The sequence below is a fragment of the Castor canadensis genome, chromosome 13 (assembly GCF_047511655.1).
Source record: "Castor canadensis chromosome 13, mCasCan1.hap1v2, whole genome shotgun sequence".
Classification (NCBI taxonomy): Eukaryota; Metazoa; Chordata; class Mammalia; order Rodentia; family Castoridae; genus Castor; species Castor canadensis.
In genome coordinates, this window is record NC_133398.1 from 840,980 (window position 1) to 864,307 (window position 23,328).

At 60.1% G+C, this 23,328-nt stretch overlaps 1 protein-coding gene across 3 annotated transcripts; it reads left to right on the forward strand.

The window, feature by feature from the left end:
* Nucleotides 1-19,663, forward strand: Abca2 (ATP binding cassette subfamily A member 2). Of its 3 annotated transcripts, XM_020181901.2 has the most exons (48): nucleotides 1-135; nucleotides 3,419-3,512; nucleotides 4,569-4,680; nucleotides 4,764-4,927; nucleotides 5,197-5,324; nucleotides 5,496-5,606; nucleotides 5,904-6,122; nucleotides 6,484-6,851; nucleotides 7,086-7,245; nucleotides 8,145-8,273; nucleotides 8,374-8,541; nucleotides 8,613-8,709; nucleotides 9,047-9,220; nucleotides 9,304-9,406; nucleotides 9,481-9,595; nucleotides 9,711-9,901; nucleotides 10,046-10,196; nucleotides 10,299-10,503; nucleotides 10,667-10,831; nucleotides 10,935-11,115; nucleotides 11,194-11,406; nucleotides 11,508-11,704; nucleotides 11,929-12,111; nucleotides 12,340-12,524; nucleotides 12,615-12,735; nucleotides 13,034-13,270; nucleotides 13,351-13,557; nucleotides 13,795-13,897; nucleotides 13,998-14,317; nucleotides 14,397-14,610; nucleotides 14,696-14,801; nucleotides 14,896-15,007; nucleotides 15,146-15,206; nucleotides 15,291-15,465; nucleotides 15,546-15,661; nucleotides 15,736-15,883; nucleotides 15,956-16,079; nucleotides 16,175-16,307; nucleotides 16,444-16,561; nucleotides 16,717-16,895; nucleotides 16,964-17,105; nucleotides 17,189-17,323; nucleotides 17,455-17,558; nucleotides 17,630-17,722; nucleotides 17,795-17,897; nucleotides 17,977-18,114; nucleotides 18,192-18,398; nucleotides 18,880-19,663. In XM_020181901.2, exons 1-48 carry the CDS (start codon nucleotides 70-72, stop codon nucleotides 18,913-18,915), a joined length of 7,311 nt encoding a protein of 2,436 aa, XP_020037490.2. In that variant the 5' UTR covers nucleotides 1-69; the 3' UTR covers nucleotides 18,916-19,663. The 3 variants fall into 3 exon arrangements, with proteins under 3 accessions (XP_020037490.2, XP_073908868.1, XP_073908867.1); XM_074052766.1 differs by lacking the exons at nucleotides 1-135; nucleotides 3,419-3,512 and adding an exon at nucleotides 3,838-3,884; XM_074052767.1 differs by lacking the exons at nucleotides 17,189-17,323; nucleotides 17,455-17,558; nucleotides 17,630-17,722; ... (2 more) ...; nucleotides 18,192-18,398; nucleotides 18,880-19,663 and having other exon boundaries at nucleotides 16,717-16,858; nucleotides 16,964-17,102.
* Nucleotides 19,664-23,328: the final 3,665 nt, after the last annotated feature.

Below are 23,328 nucleotides of genomic sequence, written 5' to 3' on the forward strand. Positions count from 1 at the left end.
GCGGCGGGACCCGGCGGGGCGCGCAGAGGAGCGGGCCGCGGCGCTGAGGCGGCGGAGCGCGGGCCCGCCATGGGCTTCCTGCACCAGCTGCAGCTGCTGCTCTGGAAGAACGTGACGCTGAAGCGCCGGAGCCCGGTGAGCGACCCGCGCCCACCGCCCGTCCGCCGGCTCGCCCGGAGCCGCAGGCCGCGCGCCCGCGAGTGTCAGCGGTGCGTCCCCCGCGCGCACGTGCGGCGGCCAGGCGCGCGCAGACCCCGGGCGGCCGCGGCCGGAGACCCCTCGCCCGGCCCGCTGCCCCTGCGGGCGCAGTGGCATCGGCTGCTGACACTCGCGGCGCCGGGCTGAGTCACTGGCGGGCGCCCTCCGCAGCGCTCTCCGGCCGGCTGGGGTGGGAGGCAGGTGGCCGCAGGACTCCCGGCTCTGGGGAGGCCCTGGTTCCTAGGAAAGAGCGCTGGCTGGGCCACTCCATCCGGCTTATTGGAGCTCTTGGAGCCCCTGCAGTGAACTGTCCCTTTCCTCCTTTCACCGCCCTTTGCCCTTGGGCAGGCGCCTGAGGCGAGGCTGGTCCCAGACAGCTGTAGTCGTCGTAGTTCTCCTCTTCCTTCTCTTCTCTGCACCCCTCCTGGCACGTCCACAACCCTCACTCCTGCTTTCTCAACTCCAGTAATGTCCTTGTTAGTGCCAGGCTCTGCCAGCCAAGTCCCGGCACCCATTTGTCCTTTGGGGCCAGTTCTCCCTAAGGCTGATCCACTGGATCTCCCACCCCAGGCCTCTCTAGGGTCCGGGTCCTGCCCTGTTTAGCTGGGCATAGGGCAGCCAGGACACAGGACTGTCCTGGGCAGGAGCCCTTGGTGAGGAGAGGGGCTGGGGGTGTTTGAATGTCAAGCTGGCCCTCTGCTGGTCCTCCCTGCTCTGGCCCTGGAGGACAAGAACAGCACACTGGTCAGAAAGACCTCCATCAGCTTGGATTTCGGACGGCCCTTGGGATTTTTCCATGGAAGGGGCCTGAGGAGGCACCCTTCTGCCCATCCTAGGCCCTTGGGTGGCACATGCTCCTGTCGGTTTTCCTCCTTCAGGGTTTCAAGTGCACAGTGGGAAACCCTGGGCTGCAGGCAGGGTGAGGTGGTGAGCATCACCATGGCCTGGCAGGATTCCCCTGGGCACCTGGCCATGGCAGGGAGCCAGAGTTAGGTGTACTTTCCTTCCCAGAGCGCCTGGGGCTGGCTGGTGTGGGGTCTCAAAGATCAGACCTGCAGCTCTAGCTATTGAACCACTGGAGGCAGAGGGAAGGAGGAGGGGGGAATGTAGTCATGCGTTAGCATTAGCCCAGGGTGTTTGTCAGGAAGGCCTCCAGGGCTTGGGAACAGAGGCTTGTGCGTGTGTGTGGGATGACTGGCCTCCATCTTCTAGACTGCCCTGGAGGATCTTTCCAGTCCCCCAACCCATGATGCTCCCAGAGGCCGGTGAGGCCACAGTGGAGGTCCTCAGCCTGTGGCCACTGCAAGTGCATTTCTTCCTACAGGAAGGCTAAGTCCTTGCTGGGCTCAGATGTGAGGCTGGAGCTGGCTGGACACTAGGCACACTCCTATGGCTGCTTTCCCATGAAGGGTCATGAGCTTCTGAGCTGGACTCCTGGGGTCATGCCTGGAGGGGGCAGAGGCTTTGCCCTGCATTCCATGTGCCATGCTGGAGTCAAGATGTCCCCTATGCAACACTCAGAGTCTAGAGGGGGACCCAGGACCTCTGCCCTTCATGCTTCCTTTCCTTCCCACACTGCTATGCCTCAGTTTCCCTCTCTGTGAGTGTGGCATGCCCCCTCCCAGGTAGCTGGATGTGGTTCTACCCTGGAGCCACAATCTGCCCTTGGTGGAGGAATGGGCACCTTGCCCCTGAGTAGCTGGAGTGGAAGGCCACAATGTCACCCTTGTGTCACACATATTCTCCCCTTGACACAGCAGATGTGGGGCTGCAGGAAGAGGGGGCTCAGGCCCAGGGTGGGCATCCAGGCTCTCAGACAACATGGAGGCACCGAGCTGGTCTTGCAAGACAGAGTTTTGGCCACCTGCTGTCACCCAGGTGGTGCTGGACCTGTGCTGCCTGCCTGTAACCAGATGCCCCTGTGGCGTCCGCCAGCCAGGACGCTCCTCCTCCCAGCAGCTCGTGCGCGGCCGTTGCTATAGCAACGGGGGAGGCAGCTTGGCCTGTGCTGCAGTCACAGGGGCGGAGGTGCCCGGTGGCAGAGCGGGCGTGGGCAGGGCGGTTCCTGGGCCTGACCCCTGTCTCTAGCCACCTTTGCCCTCTGTGTACAGTAGGAGCCTATCCTACCACCCTCAGTACACATGGAGCCTCCTCTACCAGCCCTGGACTCAATCCTGGCTGGGGAGGGGGTGGAGGCTGGCACTGACTGGAGCAGGCGTGGGGTGTGGACACACAGCATGGTGTTCCAGATCACAGAGCACTATTGTCAGAGCACAGCAGGCACAGCCAGGGCTGGGCTGGGCCTGGCTCCACAGCAGTGCTAGGCCCCCCCCCGCCCCCCCAAGTCATCTTTGGGGTGGGGCCGAGGATGAAGGAGACCTGGTATCTCACGGACATGGAGGGGAGCTGCCCTAGGGTGGGGGAGGGTTAGCTGGCTGTCCTGTGGTCTCAGAGGGCTGGTTTATATGGGGTACCCCCACAGACCACCTGGTCTTCCACCGCCTCCCAGAGCTGGGGTGGGTGGGAGCAGAAACTGGTGTAGCCCTTCAATTTCCAGGCAAAACTGTGAGGGGAGTATGGGCCCTGGGGTCTCCAGAATTCTTTCTCAGTCAGACCAGGCCACACAGGGCTTACCTTGCAGCCAAGCCCTGAGTGACAGAAGTTGTTCAGGCAAGGCCAGGGCAGTCAGACCTGCCTCTCACCAGACCCAGGCCCTTGAGTATAGTAGGGGGGTGCAAGGACGCCGTAGCAGTGGGGAAGAGGGTGGGCCTGGAGGAGTATGGGAGCTGTGGGTGGGCAGAGACCATGCATGGCTCAGATGGCCTCTGAGATCTGGCCCACGCAGCCCAGCAGGTGGGGAAGAAGAGTTGCTGGGCAGGTCCATGAGTCAGAGTGGACCACCAGCTAGATGCTTTGTCCCTTCTTGCCCTGAGTCTCCTCAAAGGGCAGGTGGTCCCTGGTATGGCCTGCAGAATCTAAGCTGGGGGTCAGAAGACTTGATTTGGTGATGCCAGCTAGTGCTCACCCTCTTGGTGCCCTGGGAGGGGCTGAAGCCTTAGCTGGACCTGAAGAGCCTGTGCTGACCCTCCATGGCCCCTGTGAGGATGTGGTCCCAGCCCGGCTGGACTGGGCCTTCAGAGAGGTTGGGAGGGCTTAGATCAGCACATGAGCATCATGTCCAGCCCGGGCAGACGGTGGTCACTTGGTCTACCCTTTCCAGTGGGTCCTGGCCTTCGAGATCTTCATCCCGCTCGTCCTCTTCTTCATCCTGCTGGGGCTGCGGCAGAAGAAACCCACCATCTCTGTGAAGGAAGGTAAGGCGCAGGTGTGGCCTGGGCACGGTGGGGGGGAGGCAGGCGTGCCCTGTGTGCACGTGTCAGCACATGTGTGCCCCCTCACTTCCTGTGACTTCCTGAGGCTGTGGTTCATGTGCCTGCTCCCTGTGTGGTCCCAGCCACGTCTCCTGGCTGGGCTGTGGAGATTGTGGCTGGCCGTGAGTGACAATGGTACCTATTGCTGGTGGGCTCTGGCACTCATTGTTCTCCTCTGTTCTGTTTTGACCTGCCCCCACCCCGCATGGTCTTTTTGTCCTCCTCGGCCGGCCCGCATGCAGTCTGTAAGTGAGTGGCCGCCTCCTTCTTGCTGGCCCAGGTGGCAGCCATGGGATGGCCCTGCGGGTCCTCCTGGTGCGGCTTGAGCACCCCTCCTGCTTGCATTAACAGTCTCCCCTCCGCAGCTGGGTCCTGCAGAGCTCCCTGCCTGTGGTCAGGAATAGCCGGCTCATGACGGGTGGGCCCTGATGTGGGTGGTGGTGGGTTGTGAAGGGCCAGGCCACTTGGGCCACAGCTGGTACTCTGGTCAAGCCACAGAGGCATCTCCCTGCCAGTGTATCTGTGGGGTCCCCTAGCCATGCCTTCTTAGAGTGGGGCTCCTGGACTAGTGTGAACTAAGTCTGGGCTAGCCTGGGCTGGCACTGGATCAGCTGACTACTCTCCCTTCAAACTCTTGTGGGCTCCTGTGCTCATTCTGCTAACTAGCTGGCCTGAGGGGTCAGAGGTCACTGCCGGGCAGTGCCACACCTGCATTTTTATTGGGTGTGTGTGGGGGGGGGAAGTGCCAGGGCATTTGGGCCCTGCACAGGCTGAGGAGTGATGCTCTGGGAGTTATAGGGGAAGGGTGGCTGGTGGCCCTTTGACCTCTGACCTACAGAGTCATTTGCACCAGAACTCTTGGCCTTAGCCTAACTGAGGGCCAGGCGCTCTGTCCCCAACCCTAGTCTCCTGCCTGAAGCTGATTTTCCTTATCGACTGTCTCTCAACATCACTTGTTGGCCTCTGTGTCCCTTCTCCTTCTTGATTCCTCCCTCCAAGCCTTCTACACAGCAGCACCTCTGACATCTGCTGGCATCCTGCCTGTCATGCAGTCCCTGTGCCCCGATGGCCAGCGGGACGAGTTCGGCTTCCTGCAGTACGCCAATTCCACGTGAGTGCCCCCCACCCCCTCTTGGGAGCCGGTGATCCCTCTCCTCACCCCACCCCATGGTTGACATCCCTGTGGTTGTGCAGGGTCACCCAGCTTCTGGAGCGCCTCAACCGCGTAGTGGAGGAAGACAACTTGTTCGACCCAGCTAGGCCCAGCCTGGGCTCAGAGCTCCAGGCCCTGCGCCAGCACCTGGAGGCTCTCAGCTCAGGCCCAAGCACCTGGGAGAGCCACCCAGACAAGTCTGCAGGTGCATTCTGTGGGGAGAGGGTTGGGAGGGAGGACCTAAGCTCTGCTGTCAGCTGGGCTCAGAGCTGATGCCCAGCTTTTTCACTCTGCCCCTGGGCCCCTGCGTCTGCATGGTGCCCAGTCCCCACCTATGAGGTCCAGGCCGGCCTAGGCCAGCTGCCTGCCGCAGTTATCATACCGTGGTGCTGGGGGGCTTGGCTCTGAGCCCATCTGGTGCACCTCAGCTCCAGATGGAGCTGGTCATTCAGTCCTATCCTCTTGCCTGTCCAGTGTCCTCCTTTTCTCTGGACTCGATGGCCAGGGACCCACGAGAACTTTGGCGTTTCCTGATGCAGAACCTGTCCCTGCCCAACAGCACAGCCCAGGCTCTCCTGGCTGCCCACGTGCACCCACCTGAGGTGATGTATTGCAGTGGGCATGAGTGCTCATGGGGTGGTGCCTAGTCCTGCCCCTGCCCTCTGCCCACCCCATAACTCTTGGTTACAGCAGTTGGGAAGGGGCTGCAAAGGCAGCTGAGCTTCCCGCGAGGCTCTGGAGCCCCTGCCTAAGTGGTGCCCCTCACACTCTAGGTCTATCGCCTGCTTTTTGGCCCTTTGCCTGCTCTGGACAGGGAGTCAGGTTTTCGCAGGGGTCAGGAGCCCTGGAGCCACCTGGGCAGCAATCCCTTGTTCCGGATGGAGGTGAGGGGCCTGCCCCTGGGTGAGGGCTCCTGCCTAGGGGCTGAGGAAGGGGCTCCCCCTTTGTAATATGGAACTCCTCCTGGGAGTTTATGGCTGGCATGGGGAGGGGGAGGCACAATGGTAACATGAGTGCTCACTCCCCCACCAATACTATGGGACCCAGGTAGATAGGTTCAGGCCGGGTGGGTGGGGCAGGACAAGACCTGACAGAGGGCATCTTGTCCAGGCCTGTGGTTGCCTTTAGTTTGGGGTGGAAGCCCTCTATGACTATAGCTGACCCTCGTGCCCTATCCCCAGGAACTGCTGCTGGCTCCTGGCCTCCTGGAGCAGCTTACATGTGCACCAGGCTCCAGGGAGCTGGGCCGGATACTCACTGTGCCTGAGGGTCAGCAGAGGGCTCTGCAGGGCTACCGGGATGCCGTCTGCAGTGGGCAGGCTGCAGCTCGTGCCCAGCGCTTCACAGAGCTGGCCACTGAGCTCCGGAACCAGCTGGACATGGCTAAGATTGCCCAGCAGGTGAGGTCCTGCCTGCCAGCTGCCCTGCTGACCAGCCTGAATGAGGTGCTGTGGCTACTTGGACCTTTGGGGACTCCTGGTTCCAGGCTGTGTATGGGATGGTTCCTGTGGGGTAGCCAATGCCCTCCAACCATGACTCAGGCCCCTGCCCTTTTCACACCCCAGTCTGTATCTCCAGTCCCTGGCCAGGGCTCCCCTTACCCTCTTACCCTCAGCACTCCTTCCCACAGCTGCATCCCCTCTTGGTGTTCCCCTGTTCACCCCTGGTCTCTGTCACCACCTGAATCGCCCCCCCGCCCCCAGAAACAATCCTACCCTCCCTTCTGGTCTGCATTGCCCTCCATGCCCTGTCTCCCTGCAGCTGGGACTGGATGCCCCCAACAGCTCAGACCCCCAGCAGCAGACACCGTCTCCACGGAGCCTGCAGGCGCTTTTAGGGGACCTGCTGGATGCCCAGAAGGTTCTGCAGGATGTGAATGTCCTGTCAGCCCTGGCCCTCTTGCTGCCCCAAGGCGCCTGCACTGGCCGGTCCCCAGCACCTCCAGTGAGCAGCCCTGGTGGAGCAGCTAACAGCACTGGGATGGGGCCGGGCACAGCCTCCAACAGTACGGGCGAGGAGAGCGCCCAGTCGACTGCAGCCTCAGCCTCCCCAGACATGCTTCAGGGCCAGTGCTCAGCCTTCGTGCAGCTCTGGGCAGGCCTGCAGCCCATCTTGTGTGGCAACAACCGGTAGGTCAGAGGCAGGGGGTTAGAAGGTCAGTGAGGAGGATGCTGGGGGAGGGGATCTGACCCCATGGCCTGTCCTTGGTGCATGGGCACCATGCTGGAGGAATCATTTGATGCCCTGCCCCGTGCCTGGCCTGATGTCCCTTTTTTACCCCACTGCCTGACACCCCACCTCGTCATACACTCTGCCCTAGTCCAAGCCTTGCCCCTGTCCTGATGCCCCACCTCCTCCCCCAGCACCATCGAGCCTGAGGCACTACGGAGGGGCAACATGAGCTCCCTGGGCTTCACGAGCAAGGAACAGCGGAACTTGGGGCTTCTTGTGCACCTTATGACCAGCAACCCCAAAATCCTGTATGCACCAGCGGGCTCTGAGGCAGACCGTGTTATCCTCAAGGTGTGCAAGTCTGCACATTTGGTGCCTGAGCTGTGTGTCTTCCAGGCAGGAACACACAAGCAAGGCCTGACAGATTGCTCTGCAGGCCTGTGCCTGCGCAGAGGTGTTGGGTAGACTTGGCAAGGGAGGGGTGTGGCCTCATGAGGGACCTGCTCTCACATGCCTCTGCAGGTTGTGGGGGGTTCAAGGCACAGAGGCATTTTGGCTACTTTTGCCCTTGGGAGCTCTGTGAGCCTTCTGTGGAGATGCACTGGAGGGGCTGGTGGTCCAAAGAGGGGTATGTCCAGAGACTGCCCCCAGCAGCATCTAGTGAATGGAGCATGGAGAGAGGACTAGGGGCCCGAGGAGAGTTCTCATCTGGACAAGTTGAAGCCAGACCTGGCAGGGCCTCAGCAAGGAGAGGTCTCTAGGATGAGTGGGGAGAGATGACGGCCCAATGTCAGCTGCCCTTCCTGGGAAGGCACAGCTGCTGAGCGAGGTGGGGTTCTGCGAGGCTGTGTTGCTGTGGGGCACAGGGCAGAGTGAGTTCCATGTGGGTGCCACATAAAAGTGGGGGAAGGAAGCCAAGCGCCAGTGGCTCATACCTATAATCCTAGCTTCTCAGGAGGCAGAGATGAGGAGGACCACGGTTCAAAGCCAGCCCAAGAAAATAGTTCATGAGACCCTGTCTCGAAAAAAACCCATCACAAAAAATGGCTGGTGTTGTGGCTCAAGGTGTAGCTCAAGCCCCAGTACCACAAAAAAAAAAAAGTAGTGGGGGAGGGGCCCTCAGATGGAATTTTGGTCAGAGCAGGGTTGTTGGGAAGGGCCAGTTGCTCTTGGAGGGGGTGAGTAGAGATTGCCCAGTTGGGATGGGGTCCTTCCTGGTGCCCCGTAATCTAAGCACTCACCTTCTGCAGGCCAATGAGACTTTTGCCTTCGTGGGCAACGTGACCCATTACGCCCAGGTCTGGCTCAACATCTCTGCCGAGATTCGCAGCTTCCTGGAGCAGGGCAGGCTGCAACAGCACCTGCACTGGCTGCAGCAGGTGCTGTGGGTATGGGTGGGAGGGGGCCAGCTGCTGCCTGAAGCCCCTCTCCCTGGGTGGGCAGGCAGGACTGCCTTCTGAGCCCACCCTCCACCCCTAGTATGTGGCAGAACTGCGGCTACACCCAGAAGCACTGAACCTGTCACTGGATGAGCTGCCACCCGCCCTGCGCCAGGACAACTTCTCATTGCCCAATGGAACAGCTCTCCTGCAGCAGCTGGACACGATTGACAATGCGGCCTGCGGTTGGATCCAGTTCATGTCCAAGGTGGGGTGGGCAAGCCTTGCGGGTTCCCCATACACGTCCAGGGCAGGCTCCAACGATGTACCTCCCCCCAGGTGAGCGTGGACATTTTCAAGGGCTTTCCTGATGAAGAAAGCATTGTCAACTACACACTCAACCAGGCCTACCAGGACAACGTCACAGTGTTTGCCAGTGAGCAGCTTGCTCACCACCCTGGCCCCACTCTGTCCCCATCAGGAGTTCCCTGTTACTCTCCCACTCCTTGGCCCCTGCCTTGACCCTGCCCCCTTGCTGGCCCCATATCTCTCCACACCTGCCTCTTCTCCAGCCTTGCCTCACCTGGCCCCACCTCTGTGTGCTAGTCCTGTCCTACACGCCCCCATCCCTCTCCAGCCCTGTTCCACCTTTTCCAAACTGCCTTACCCCCCAGGCCTGCTCCTGTTCCCCCTCTAGCCCTACTTCCAGGCTCTCCCCACCCTCTCCATGCCCCCTGCCCACCCCCTGGACCCCACCAGCCTTCTGTCCCCAGGTGTGATCTTCCAGACAAGGAAGGACGGCTCACTCCCCCCTCACGTGCACTACAAGATCCGCCAGAACTCCAGCTTCACTGAGAAAACCAACGAGATTCGCCGGGCCTACTGGCGGCCGGGGCCCAATACTGGAGGCCGCTTCTACTTCCTCTATGGCTTCGTCTGGATCCAGGGTGAGAAAGTGAGCAGAGCTGAGCTGCCGAGGTGGGTCGGGAGGGGGGTCAACCTGCCTCTGATGGCTGCCCCCACCCCCCAGACATGATGGAACGTGCCATCATCAACACGTTCGTGGGACATGATGTGGTGGAACCAGGCAACTACGTGCAGATGTTCCCCTACCCCTGCTACACCCGTGATGAGTGAGTATGGTCTGCCCCAGGCTTGGGGCCAGGCTTGAGCCCTGCCTCACCCCATCCCCTGTCCCCCGCCCCAGCTTCCTGTTTGTCATCGAGCACATGATGCCGCTGTGCATGGTGATCTCCTGGGTCTACTCTGTGGCCATGACTATCCAGCACATCGTGGCGGAGAAGGAGCATCGGCTCAAGGAGGTGGGGGCCCTGGGCAGCTTCAGGTGTACCCCCTTCCCAGGCTGCGGGGAAGGGCAGGACCGTGCTTTCCCAGCACCCCGTCCCAAGTCACCTTGCCTGCGCCCACCTCCCGTAGGTGATGAAGACGATGGGTCTGAACAACGCCGTGCACTGGGTGGCCTGGTTCATCACAGGCTTTGTACAGCTGTCCATCTCGGTGACGGCGCTTACCGCCATCCTCAAATACGGCCAGGTGCTCATGCATAGCCATGTAGTCATCATCTGGATCTTCCTGGCTGTCTATGCAGTGGCCACCATCATGTTCTGGTAAGCGCTGACCAGGGCTGGGGAGTGCACCCGAGGACACGGGGACATCTCTCGGAGCTGCCCTGCACCCCAGCAGGGACCAGGGGACTTTGGGTGAGATGCAGAGGGTTGTATGGCTCATGGCCATGTGGCCACCTGCCCCAGCTTCCTGGTATCCGTGCTGTACTCCAAGGCCAAACTGGCTTCAGCTTGCGGTGGTATCATCTACTTCCTGAGCTATGTGCCCTACATGTATGTGGCAATCCGTGAGGAGGTGGCCCACGATAAGATCACCGCCTTTGAGAAGTGCATCGCGGTGAGGGTTATGGCCGACTGGGCCAGGCTTGGGGTGGGGTGGGGTGAGGGTGGGAGGCGCACCCTTCAGCCCACCCACTGATATGTATCACTGTCTCCTCAGTCCCTGATGTCCACAACAGCCTTTGGCCTGGGCTCCAAGTACTTTGCGCTGTACGAAGTGGCAGGAGTGGGTATCCAGTGGCACACCTTTAGCCAGTCCCCAGTGGAAGGGGATGACTTCAATCTGCTCCTCGCTGTCACCATGCTGATGGTGGATGCGGTGGTCTATGGTGTGCTCACATGGTACATCGAAGCTGTGCACCCAGGTACCGGCCCACCTGTGGAAGGGTAGGGAGAAGCTGGAGGCAGGGTCCCAGCTGGTGGTGGGGCCAGGACTTCGGGCTTCCAAATGCAGCAGGGGCCGCAACCTGCCCATGTGGTGAACAGTCACCCCAGGCTCTAGGTCATCTTCCCCTCCCCGACCCCCAGGCATGTATGGGCTGCCCCGGCCCTGGTACTTCCCACTGCAGAAGTCCTACTGGCTGGGCAGTGGGCGCACAGAGACGTGGGAGTGGAGCTGGCCATGGGTGCATGCCCCCCGCCTCAGCATCATGGAGGAGGACCAGGCCTGTGCCATGGAGAGCCGGCGCTTTGGTGAGGCCAGGGCTAGAATGTTGGCCGGGGCAGGTGCTGGGTTTGGGGGCCTAGGGCAGCCTCAGCGCTGCCCCTGTCCTGCTAACCCACAGCCCTGGTGCAGAGGAGACACGTGGCATGGAGGAGGAGCCCACCCACCTGCCCCTAGTCGTCTGTGTAGACAAGCTCACCAAGGTCTACAAGAATGACAAGAAGCTGGCCTTGAACAAGTTGAGCCTCAATCTCTACGAAAACCAGGTGGTCTCCTTCCTAGGCCACAACGGGGCAGGCAAGACCACCACCATGTGAGTGTCTGGGGACAGAATTGCTTAATCTGTGAGCCAGGCAGGCTGTGGAGGTTATGACCCTGCCTTCTCCCCCAGGTCCATCCTGACTGGCCTGTTCCCACCCACGTCGGGATCTGCCACCATCTATGGGCACGACATCCGCACAGAGATGGACGAGATCCGCAAGAACCTGGGCATGTGCCCACAGCACAACGTACTCTTCGACCGTCTCACAGTGGAGGAGCACCTCTGGTTCTACTCACGGCTCAAGAGCATGGCGCAGGAGGAGATCCACAAAGAGATGGACAAGTGGGTGGAGGATGGGGCTTGGCCAGAGACAAGGGCGCTCCATAATCCCCTCCTTGGCCCTCCGTGTCAGGTCATCCATCACCCTCCTCTCTGGTCCCCAGGATGATTGAGGACCTGGAGCTGTCCAACAAGCGGCACTCACTGGTGCAGACCCTGTCTGGCGGCATGAAACGCAAGCTCTCGGTGGCCATTGCCTTTGTGGGCGGCTCCCGTGCCATCATCCTGGATGAACCCACAGCTGGAGTGGACCCTTATGCTCGCCGTGCCATCTGGGACCTCATCCTGAAGTATAAACCGGGTGAGCAGGGTGCCAGGCTGGCATAGGCACATATGGCCCATGTGGTGAACAGTCACCCCAGGCCCTAGATCAGCCTCCCCTCCCCTACCCCCAGACATGAACAGGCTGCCGTGGTCCTGGTACTTCCTACTGCAGAAGTCCTACTGGCTGGGCAGTGGGTACACAGACAAATGGGTGTAGAGCCTGCCCCACGCCCCTTACACCAGATCTGGATCTTCCTCCAGGCCGCACCATCCTCCTGTCTACCCACCATATGGACGAGGCTGACCTGCTGGGGGATCGCATTGCCATTATCTCCCATGGGAAGCTCAAGTGCTGTGGTTCCCCGCTCTTCCTCAAGGGTGCCTATGGCGATGGTTACCGCCTCACACTGGTCAAGCGTCCTGCCGAGCCTGGGGCTTCCCAAGGTCTGTGCTGAGGTTGTCTGAGCTGGCCTCTGGCCATCCCTGTTCCAGGGCTCCCTACTTGGGACCCTAAGGTGGAGAGGTGGACTCTCACCCTCACTTGATCAGGCCCAGGACACCTGATGGGCCCAGACCCTTCTAAGTCCCATCTTGACCTGGCTGGATTCTCACTGAGGGTCCCTCTTCTGCAGCCCCTAGTGAATCTTCTCCCTGTACCACCTCCCTCCTCAGAGCCAGTGCTGGCGTCCAGTCCCCCAGGTCGGGCCCAGCTGAGCAGCTGCTCGGAGCCCCAGGTGTCTCAGTTCATCCGCAAGCATGTGACCTCCTGCCTGCTGGTCTCAGACACAAGCACAGAGCTCTCCTACATCCTGCCCAGTGAGGCCGCCAAGAAGGGGGCATTTGAGCGCCTCTTCCAGGTGTGGGGGCAGGGACCAGGCTGTGGAGGAGGCGGGCACAGCCCTGCCTTACATGTCCACCTGCACTGGCCTCACCTCGCCCCTTCATAGCACCTAGAGCACAATCTGGACGCGCTGCACCTGAGCAGTTTTGGGCTGATGGACACCACCCTGGAGGAGGTGTTCCTTAAGGTGTCTGAGGAGGACCAGTCACTGGAGAACAGTGAGGCTGGTGAGTCCCCAGGCCGCTAGCCAGCTAGCCAGCCTGCCCCACTCCACGGGGCTACACTATGCCTGGGGACAACACTCCTCCCTGATCTCTGGGAGTAGGTGTCCTGGGTGGGAAAGAGGGTCCAGGACCCCTCAGGGTCAGCATGAGGTCCTGGGTGGGTGGGTATGGTGAACACAGGTCCTGGACTGGTACATGGGCTGGGAAGTAGGGTCAGAACAGGGCCTGGGGTCCTGCCTGAGGGGAGCCTGAGCCCTGAGCCCTTCCTCCTCCCTCCATCCCTCTCTCCCTTCTGTGGTAGATGTGAAGGAGTCCAGGAAAGATGTGCTACCTGGGGCAGAAGTTTCGGCATCTGGGAGTAGTCAAGCTGGCAACCTGGCCCACTGCTCAGAGCTGGCCCAGTCACAGGCATCACTGCAGTCTGCATCTTCAGTGGGCTCTGCCCGGGGCGATGAGGGAGCTGGCTATTCTGATGTCTATGGTGACTACTGCCCCCTCTTTGATAACCTGCAGGATCCAGACAACGTCAGCTTGCAAGGTGGAGGTGGCTGGGGGTGCTGGGGAGGGCTCCAGAAGGTGGCATAGGGCTTCCTGCTCAGCCCCTGCCTCTCTGCACAGAGGCCGAAGCGGAGGCCCTCACTCGGGTGGGCCAGGGCAGCCACAAGCTGGAGGGCTGGTGGCTGAAGGTGCGGCAGTTCCACGGGCTCCTGGTCAAGCGCTTCCACTGTGCCCGCCGCAACTCCAAAGCGCTGTGCTCACAGATCCTGCTGCCAGCCTTCTTTGTCTGCGTGGCCATGACTGTGGCACTCTCTGTTCCGGAGATCGGTATGGCCACCAGGCCTCATGTGGTGGGGGGGCAGGGCTAGCATCTGACGCTGGTGGGTCCTTGGCGCTCAGAGATTCCCTGCCAGCTCTGGACCTTACTTAGACACACAGAGAGTCCTGCCTCCTGGCAAGCCAGACCCAAGCTTGGGCCCTCTGTGTACTGGGAAGAGGGTACCAAGGCCTGGGGGCTGCTGGCAGGCGGTCAGAACCTGCTTAGGGCTCCTGCTCACCCACTAGGTGACCTGCCCCCGCTGGTCCTGTCACCCTCCCAGTACCACAACTACACCCAGCCCCGTGGTAACTTCATCCCCTATGCCAATGAAGAGCGTCTGGAGTATAGGTGAGGCCACAGGCAGGGCTGCAGGATCAGGCAGCGGGGAGGGAGGGAGGGAGGGCGGGCGGTGAGATGGGCGGCCCTCAACTCACTATCATACCTCCAGATTGCGGCTGTCGCCTGACGCCAGCCCCCAGCAGCTGGTGAGCACGTTCCGGCTGCCCTCAGGCGTGGGTGCTACCTGTGTGCTCAAGTCTCCTGCCAATGGCTCACTGGGACCCACACTGAACCTGAGCAGCGGAGAGTCCCGTCTGCTGGCCGCAAGGTTCTTTGACAGCATGTGCCTGGAGTCCTTCACACAGGGGCTCCCGCTGTCCAACTTCGTGCCACCCCCACCCTCGCCAGCCCCGTCCGACTCCCCTGTGTCTCTGGATGAGGACCTGCTGCAAACCTGGAACACCTCCCTGCCACCTACCACCGGGCCAGGTACCAACTTGTGGAGGTCTGATGGGGTCATGAATGGGCCGCAGGAGGTCCGCCTCACTGCGCCACACTGTGCCCACAGAGACATGGACATCAGTGCCTTCCTTGCCACGCCTGGTGCGGGAGCCTGTCCGCTGCACCTGCTCCGCACAGGGCACTGGCTTCTCCTGCCCCAGCAGTGTGGGTGGGCACCCGCCACAGATGCGAGTGGTCACAGGTGACATCCTGACCGACATCACCGGCCACAATGTCTCTGAGTACCTGCTCTTCACCTCTGACCGCTTTCGGCTGCACCGGTGAGTTGGCTGGGAGCAGCTATGGGCAAGAGGCAGCCAGCCACTGCCCGCCTAGCCTCACTGTCCCTCCCACTTGCTTACCCAGGTACGGGGCCATCACCTTCGGCAATGTCCTGAAATCCATCCCGGCCTCGTTTGGTGCCCGGGCCCCACCCATGGTGCGGAAGATCGCAGTGCGAAGGGCGGCCCAGGTGAGTTGCTACCCTGGGGCCTCACGGCATCTGGTCCTGCTCTCTGTGGTCCCCCCGGCCCGTGGGCCTCTCTGAGCCCCTCATCTTTTCCCAGGTGCTCTATAATAACAAGGGCTATCATAGCATGCCTACTTACCTCAACAGCCTCAACAACGCCATCCTGCGTGCTAACCTGCCCAAGAGCAAGGGCAACCCTGCAGCCTACGGTGAGTTGGGGCGGCAGGACCCGGGTGGGCTGGGAGAGAAGGGGAGATGCCGCAGCTCACTCTGAGCTTACTGGCTGGGGTGAGGCTGGGGTGAGCTTGGGTGGAGTAGGGGCCTAAAGCTGCCCTCCCTGTACCCAGGCATCACCGTCACCAACCACCCCATGAATAAGACGAGTGCCAGCCTCTCCCTGGATTACCTGTATGTAGGGTGGTGGGGTGGGGCAGGGCAGGTGCCCACTGTGGTCCTGACCACTAGGTGAGACTGAGCATTGACTCCCTCCAGGCTGCAGGGAACAGATGTGGTCATCGCCATCTTCATCATTGTGGCCATGTCCTTTGTGCCAGCCAGCTTTGTGGTCTTCCTTGTGGCTGAAAAGTCCACCAAAGCCAAGCATCTGCAGTTCGTCAGTGGCTGCAACCCTGTCATTTACTGGCTGGCCAACTACGTGTGGGACATGGTGTGCCCCCCCTCATAGCCCTCTCTTGTCCCTGTCCCCTGCCCCTGCCCCTGCTTCTCACCAGCCACCCCTCTTTGCAGCTCAACTACCTGGTCCCTGCCACCTGCTGTGTCATCATCCTCTTTGTGTTCGACCTGCCGGCCTACACCTCGCCCACCAACTTCCCGGCCGTGCTCTCCTTGTTCCTGCTCTATGGGTAAGGGGCGGTGGGAGGGGACAGATGCAGGCAGGACCCAGGCCACCCAGTGACCACTGTCCATCCACCCACAGGTGGTCTATCACGCCCATAATGTACCCAGCCTCCTTCTGGTTCGAGGTCCCCAGCTCAGCTTACGTGTTCCTCATCGTCATCAACCTCTTCATCGGTATCACAGCCACCGTAGCCACCTTCCTGCTGCAGCTCTTTGAGCATGACAAGGTGGGTGGGCAGGGTGCCGGGCAGGGGGATGTGGCCTGGGGCAGCAGTGCTGAGGCTGTGCCCGGCCCCCAGGACCTGAAGGTCGTCAACAGTTATCTGAAAAGCTGCTTCCTCATCTTCCCCAACTACAACCTGGGCCATGGGCTCATGGAGATGGCCTACAATGAGTACATCAATGAGTACTATGCCAAGATCGGTGAGCGTGGGCCTCCAGGGACCTCCGGGGCTCCGTGCAGGGGTGGCTGGGGCTCCCCAAGGCCACACACAAGCCCTGAGCTGGCTGCCCCACAGGCCAGTTTGACAAGATGAAGTCCCCATTCGAATGGGACATTGTCACACGTGGGCTGGTGGCCATGACAGTTGAAGGCTTTGTGGGCTTCTTCCTCACCATCATGTGCCAGTACAACTTCCTGAGGCAGCCACAGTAAGTGAAGGGTACTGGGTGGTGGCAGGGGCCACCCTTCCCTCCATGGCACACAGAGAGAGCTGAGTGAGTGTTGGAAGGGACGGGTGGCAGGAGTGGGTGGCCTGGCCAGGTCCTACCCATCTTGTCCCCCTAGACGCCTGCCCGTGTCTACCAAACCCGTGGAGGATGACGTGGACGTAGCCAGTGAGAGACAGCGAGTGCTTCGTGGGGATGCTGACAATGACATGGTCAAGATCGAGAACCTGACCAAGGTGGGTCCTGGGCTATGGGAGAGTGACCTGGACGGCAGCAGGCCACGTGGCAGGGCAGGGATGGGGGCCCAGGCAAATGGGTGGGTGGGGCCAGGCAGGGCAGCCTGCCTCCCCGCCGCCCCCTGCCCCGCTGAGTGGGCAGGCTCCCTGGCTAGGTGTACAAGTCCCGGAAGATTGGTCGCATCCTGGCGGTGGACCGCCTGTGCCTGGGGGTGCGCCCTGGAGAGTGCTTTGGCCTCCTGGGCGTCAACGGCGCGGGCAAGACCAGCACCTTCAAGATGCTGACCGGCGACGAGAGTACGACAGGGGGCGAGGCCTTCGTCAATGGGCACAGGTGCGGGCGGGGTGCAGGGGGGGCGGGGTGACTGTGCCCACCATATGCTGACGGCCCTGTGTCCCCAGCGTGCTGAAGGAGCTGCTCCAGGTCCAGCAGAGCCTCGGCTACTGCCCGCAATTTGATGCCCTGTTCGACGAGCTCACAGCCCGTGAGCACCTGCAGCTGTACACGCGGCTGCGCGGCATCCCCTGGAAGGACGAGGCACGGGTGAGGAGGCGCTCCTGGTGGGCGTGGTGGGCTGTGGTAAGCTGTGGTGGGTGCCTCGTGGTGAAGCCCACACTTGACGTCAGGTGGTGAAGTGGGCTCTGGAGAAGCTGGAGCTGACCAAGTATGCAGACAAGCCAGCTGGCACCTACAGCGGTGGTAACAAGCGGAAGCTGTCCACAGCCATTGCGCTCATTGGGTACCCAGCGTTCATCTTCCTGGTGAGTCCCAGGTGGTCGGGGGCGGGTACCCCGCCTTGCTCTTCTTGGTGAGCCAGGCTAAGGGAGCAGGCAGGTGTGGCCAGATAGGGCCACGTAGGAGAGCGGCAGCCAGCTGACCTGACCCCATCCAGGACGAGCCCACCACTGGCATGGACCCCAAGGCCCGGCGCTTCCTGTGGAACCTCATCCTGGACCTCATCAAGACAGGGCGCTCGGTGGTGCTGACTTCACACAGGTGTGCCCCCCCCACCCCAACCCTGGTCCCCTGCAGCCCCTTCCAGTGCCAATCTGCGTGTCTGCCCACAGCATGGAGGAGTGTGAGGCCCTGTGCACGCGGCTGGCCATCATGGTGAATGGACGTCTGCGCTGTCTGGGTAGCATCCAGCACCTGAAGAACAGGTGAGTCAGGAACAGGGCATGGGACAGCAGCGGGCAGGGTGGGGGCTCCCGGCCATGGGTGTGTCCTGTCAGGTTTGGAGATGGCTACATGATTACCGTGAGGACCAAGAGCAGCCAGAATGTGAGAGACGTGGTGCGGTTCTTCAACCGGAACTTCCCGGAGGCTGTGCTCAAGGTGAGCAGGACCTCCTCGTGGGGATGGTCGGTGTCCTGCTCAGTGGTCCCTGACCTCGTCCCCCCCGGCCCCCTCCCAGGAGCGGCACCACACGAAGGTCCAGTACCAGCTCAAGTCTGAGCATATCTCTCTGGCCCTGGTGTTCAGCAAGATGGAGCAAGTGGTGGGTGTGCTGGGGATTGAGGACTACTCAGTCAGCCAGACCACCCTGGACAACGTGAGTGCTCTGGGCAGGGGTGGGGGTGGGCTGCCCTCCTGGGTCTACCCCTGCTCACTGCTGCCTCTGTCCACCAGGTGTTCGTGAACTTTGCCAAGAAGCAGAGCGACAACCTGGAGCAGCAAGAGACCGAGCCTCCCTCCGCCCTGCAGTCCCCCCTGGGCCGCCTCCTCAGCCTGCTGAGGCCCCGGCCTGCCCCCACGGAGCTCCGGGCACTGGTGGTAGACGAGCCCGAGGACCTGGACACGGAGGACGAGGGCCTCATCAGCTTTGAGGAGGAGCGGGTGAGGAGTGGGTGTCCTTTCAGCAATCAGGGTTCCCACCAGGTCTCACTGCCCATGAAACTTAGGCCACCCAAGGGCTTAGGCTGAAGGACAGGTCGGGGGAACTATTGCCTATAGGTTGGGGCAGAGAAGGACTTGCTTGTGCCGAGGTCTGGGATAGAGAGGGGATACGGGATTGGCAGAGAAGAGAGACACCTGAAGAACCCAGAACACACTGGAAGCTTTGGGCACCCAAGCAGAGATGGGAGCAGAAGGGACCAGAGACTAGGGACAAGGGAGACACATGGACAGAACGGTCATCAGAGAGGCCACAGGAGGAGCCCATACGCTGAAAGAGTGCTCAGTGGGGAGACAGAGACCGGAGGATCTCAGGGAAGCCCTAATATCCAGGCCAGAGGCAGGGTTCAATGTGAGCATCCCTGACTCTCACTGGGGGTACCTAGACTGCTTCCTCAAGTCCGGCCTGTCTGCCCTCTGCCAGGCCCAGCTCTCCTTCAACACGGACACACTCTGCTGACCACCAGGCGCTGAGTCAGGGATGCGACTGTGGGGACAGAAGTCAGGCAGGTGGTGACCGAGACTCCATTCATACCCTCAGTGCACACCTGCCAGACCCTGGAGAGGGGTTCAGGACCAAGGGGCATCTCTCCCTCTTCCAGCCCACCACCATCCTTGGCCCTGCCCCGTGGTCACTGCGACCGTCCTCCCCTATTTGTGCCAAAGGCTGGCCCGGCCCTGGGCTGCACATACCCTCACCCTGCTTTGCCTTAAAGTCTCAGGGGCCTGGCCTGGCCCTTGCCCTGCCCAGCTCTGCTCACTTTCCTGGGGTGACATGGGCTGCCCCAGGCACCAACCGACCCCTCTCCGCAGTGGCGTGAGTCTGGCCAGGCCTGGCCTCCTGCCTTGGCTTCTCTTACACTGATGGCTGATATGGCAGCTGCAGTGTCCAGGACTGCAGTGGCAGCCAGGAAGTTCACCTACTTATTTTGCTTTAAGAAGGGGTTCCCCCAGCCTGCAGCTCTGCAGACAGGGGCCATCTGTAGGAAGCCGTGGACATAGCTGGGGAGGGGCTACCATAGCACAGGTGGAGTAGCAGGAAAGGAGAAGCTGGTCCTGTTGGCCAGGTGAGGGGCCTGTCCCCTCCCCGCTCCCCTCCAGCTGCCTTTGCTATCCCACCCAGCTTGGCCCCTGCCCACCACCCACCTGGGAGCTGGACCTGTACATACCGCACAGATGTTTGTTTTCAATAAATAAGCAAAAAAGCCCGCGGAGCTTGTGTGAGGGGCAGGGTGTTGGGGTGGACAGGCCTGGTTGTAGCCACTGCCTTTGCCCTGATCAGGTGTGGGGAAAGTGTGTGGGGCAAGGGCCAGGAACCACGCCCTCCCCTCTCCCACCCACGCAGTCTGGGCCCCTGCACTGGGGGCAGGGCCTAAGTGGGTTCATGGAGGGGCTGTTCTGTGTTGCTCTGCAGGATGGCTGACAGCTTGTAGGAGGCTCGCCCTTGGGCTGGGGTCACTGTGGCCCTGTCTCAGGCTCCTACCTGGCCTATCTAAGCCTCCTTCAGACCTGACTCCCCCCAGGTCTAGTGCCCATACTGGGCCTGCACATACTGGGTTGTCTCCATCCCTGGAGGGTAGAGGTGACCTTTAGGCCAGTACTGAAATCTAGCAGAAGTGCATAAAGTAGAAATCCCAGACAGGAGAGCATACACAGAGGCCTCAGAAGGAGTGGGGCCCAGGAATTGAGGTTCCTATCGATGGAGCCTTGTACACTCCAGGCAGAGACAGGACAGCAGGATAAATGGTTTTCGGCTTGGACAGGGTCAGACTCCCACCTTAGACTGTTTAAGAGCCTTGGTTTTGTGTGGGGGGTGGCAGACACAGAAGACCTCTTAGGAGGGTAGAGGGCTGGCCCCACATGGGAGGCAGAATGAGGGAGGAGAGGGCCCGTGTGGCCAGGTGTGCCAGGGCACTGCATCTTTGTGGTTGCTATGACAGCTGCACAGTATGCTGGATTCCTTAGAGGCTGGGGTCACTGAGCTGAGGTCTCTCTGACTCAGACAGCCAAAGAAGGCCTAAACATGTCATTAACCTGTTTTACAAGTGTGAAGGCCTGAGTTCAAACCCCAGTCCCACTAAAGAAAAAAAAAAATGAGTTCCAAAGGGAGAACAGCCAGTTAGCATCCAGTACCCAGTAAGACCCCTGCTGAGCCAAGCCCTGCCAACTCCTGCCGCAGAGACAGTGAGACATCCACAGATGAGTCGCCTTAAGCTAGTGAATTTGTGATGATTTGTAAGGCCTTCCCTCACCGGTGTCTTAGTGCACTTTGAGCGTTCCGCAGAGTTGCATGAAGAGAACAGTGCACATCTCAGGCCTCAGCCCAGGCTCGCGGTCGTTGATCTCAGCAGGCTCACTGTGTTTCACTCTGTAAACACTTTCTGACCTGTCTGAAAGTAAGCAGCAGCCCAGAGCCAGCAGCTGCTCTCTCCCAAGAGTGAGGACCTCTCGGGAGACTGCATGGATGCAGCACTGTCACCCCAGGGCCCCAGGCATCCAGGCATGTCTTTTATAGCTTTTTCCAAACCCCACGTCCCAGTTGGAGTTGCTCATTTCCATGGCTCCAGTGAAGTGCTTTGCCACCTTTTCCTTTCTGTCAAACCAGGACGGGTCTGACAAGTGCATCTGAGATCTGGGTGGGTCAGATGCACGTTGCACATTTTTGGTGAGAACGGCAGAGGGCAACGCCATGGCTATGGGTAGGAGGCTCTGTCCCATGGCCAGTGATGACCAAGGTGCAGCTGCAGTTGTCCACTGGGAGGCCCTTCTCCCTTGGATGTGTGGGGCACTTTCTCACTGTAGGAATAGCCTGTTTCTCACATCCTGTCGCCCAGAGGCTGTGCCCACAAAGTGGCCACTTTCTAATGATTTCATTTCTGTATTTATTAGTTGGCATTTTCCCCTCAAATAGAGCCCCCCTGCTTTTAAAAACAGATCAATGTGGATTGCAGGTTTAAAATAAAATACACAGAATGTGACCATTTGAGCCACGCCTGAGTGCACAGTTCCACTCAGACTTTTTAGGCCCCATCACCCAAGACTTGGCCAGTTACCAAGGTAGCCTGTGGGATTTTTGTTTTGTTTTGTTTTTTGACCTGTCCTGACAGTCTTTGAACTTGTCTTTGCTTCCCCTGCCCGATGCCTGGATCAACCATTCCTCCAAGATTTACTCCATTTGGGGCTGCTCTGCAAGTAGAGTGGACTGGGGCTTCGTGAACAAGAGACATTTCTTCTCAGTCCTGCAGTCTGGGACCCAAGTCAGGGAGTTGGCATGCGGGTCCTGGTGAGGACACACTTCCCTGTCCTCACGTGGAGACAGAGCCAGAGCTCTGGGGGGTTTCTAATCCCATTAGTGAGCCTCCAGCCTTATTGTGCTCTAATTGCCTTTGAACCCCACCTCCTATTACCTTGGAAGTAAGGATTTCAACACATGTGCAAATGTCTGCCAATACCAAACATATCCCAGGTCCTCTGGCCTTCCCAAAGGTCTGTCTCTCTTCAGAACAGAGCTGTTGAGATGCAGCAGGCAAGGGCCTCTGGAGAGACAGTTTCTACCACATCAGTGAGTCCCAGCCCAGTAGTCCCTGGGCTCCCTCCGTCCAGGGATCGGGACGGGGAGAAGGAGGCAGCCTTGAGCCCAGGGACCTCCAGGGGCTGCTCTGTGCGTGCTGGGATGTGGGGCCCTGCAAGGCTGTGGGGGGCTCAAGGACAAGTTCGTGGCTTGGATAGGTCAGAAGTCAAGTTCAGGTTGGTGACAGTAAATTTTCATTTCTTTAAAACATTTACTATGAACATATGTTGGAAAATTCACAGTGCAGCTGGACAGAAAGCGCTTGTCGCAAGCCGTCCTGCAAAGGGCGCTTGTCGCAAGCCGTCCTGCAAAGGGCGCTTGCTCAGGCGTATGCAAGCAGAGGCTGAGAACACAAGCTAACGATGGCTTTCTTCAACTTCCTGTTTCCCCCCATTTGTCTCAGTTTGCTATGGCTGCCTTACAAAGTGCCAGAAATCTCTCTAGGTTCTGGGTGGCCAGGCTGGTTCCTCCGAGGGCCCTGAGGCAGGCTGTGCTCCTGGTATGTAGCAGTCTTCAGCACCCATTGGCTCCAACGAGGTGTGTCACCCTGCTATCTGCCTTCATTGCTCACACCACGTTCTCCCTCCGTGCGTGTGCGTGCGTCTCTTCACGCACATCTCCTGCAGGCTTTGTTGTGCTGATGATCAAACCAATGGCCTCACACAGGCTAGGCCTCATCCCCCACCACTGAGCTACACCCCAGACCCAAATCTCTTCATTTGACGAGGACACTGTCCCATTGGATTAGAGCCCACCCCAATGGCCCTCTTTACCTGTATAAGGGACACTACCTCGGGTATGGAGCGTGGCTCAAGGAGTAGAGCACCTGCCTACCAAGAGCAAAAACCCTGAGTTCAAACCCCAGTCCCACCAAAAAAAAGTCAGGTCACATTCTGAGGTTCTGGGAGTTAAGACTCCAACATAAGCTTTGGGGGTGGGGGCACATGCAGCTTATAACACCACTTAATCTCAGACTCTTCCCATATAGCGGGTACGTGTGAGTCTGCCTCCTGTGTCCTCCCTGGACAGTGGAAACTCCCACAGACAAGGATGGAAACGTTGCCATGCAGTAGCAAGTGTGCTGTTTTAAGAAGAAGGTGGTGGGGGGTTTTACTCCAAGGGGCCAAGGGCACAGGAGTGGGGCTTTCTGACAACTCCTGCCACTGCACAGGCTGTCAGCCCACACCTGACACATTACAGTACGCCTTGGCTCTGCCCATAGCAGTGATGAACCATAGTTTTTGTTATTTCAGTACTGGGATTTGAACTCAGGGTCAATACCTTATACCTTGACCCACTCTA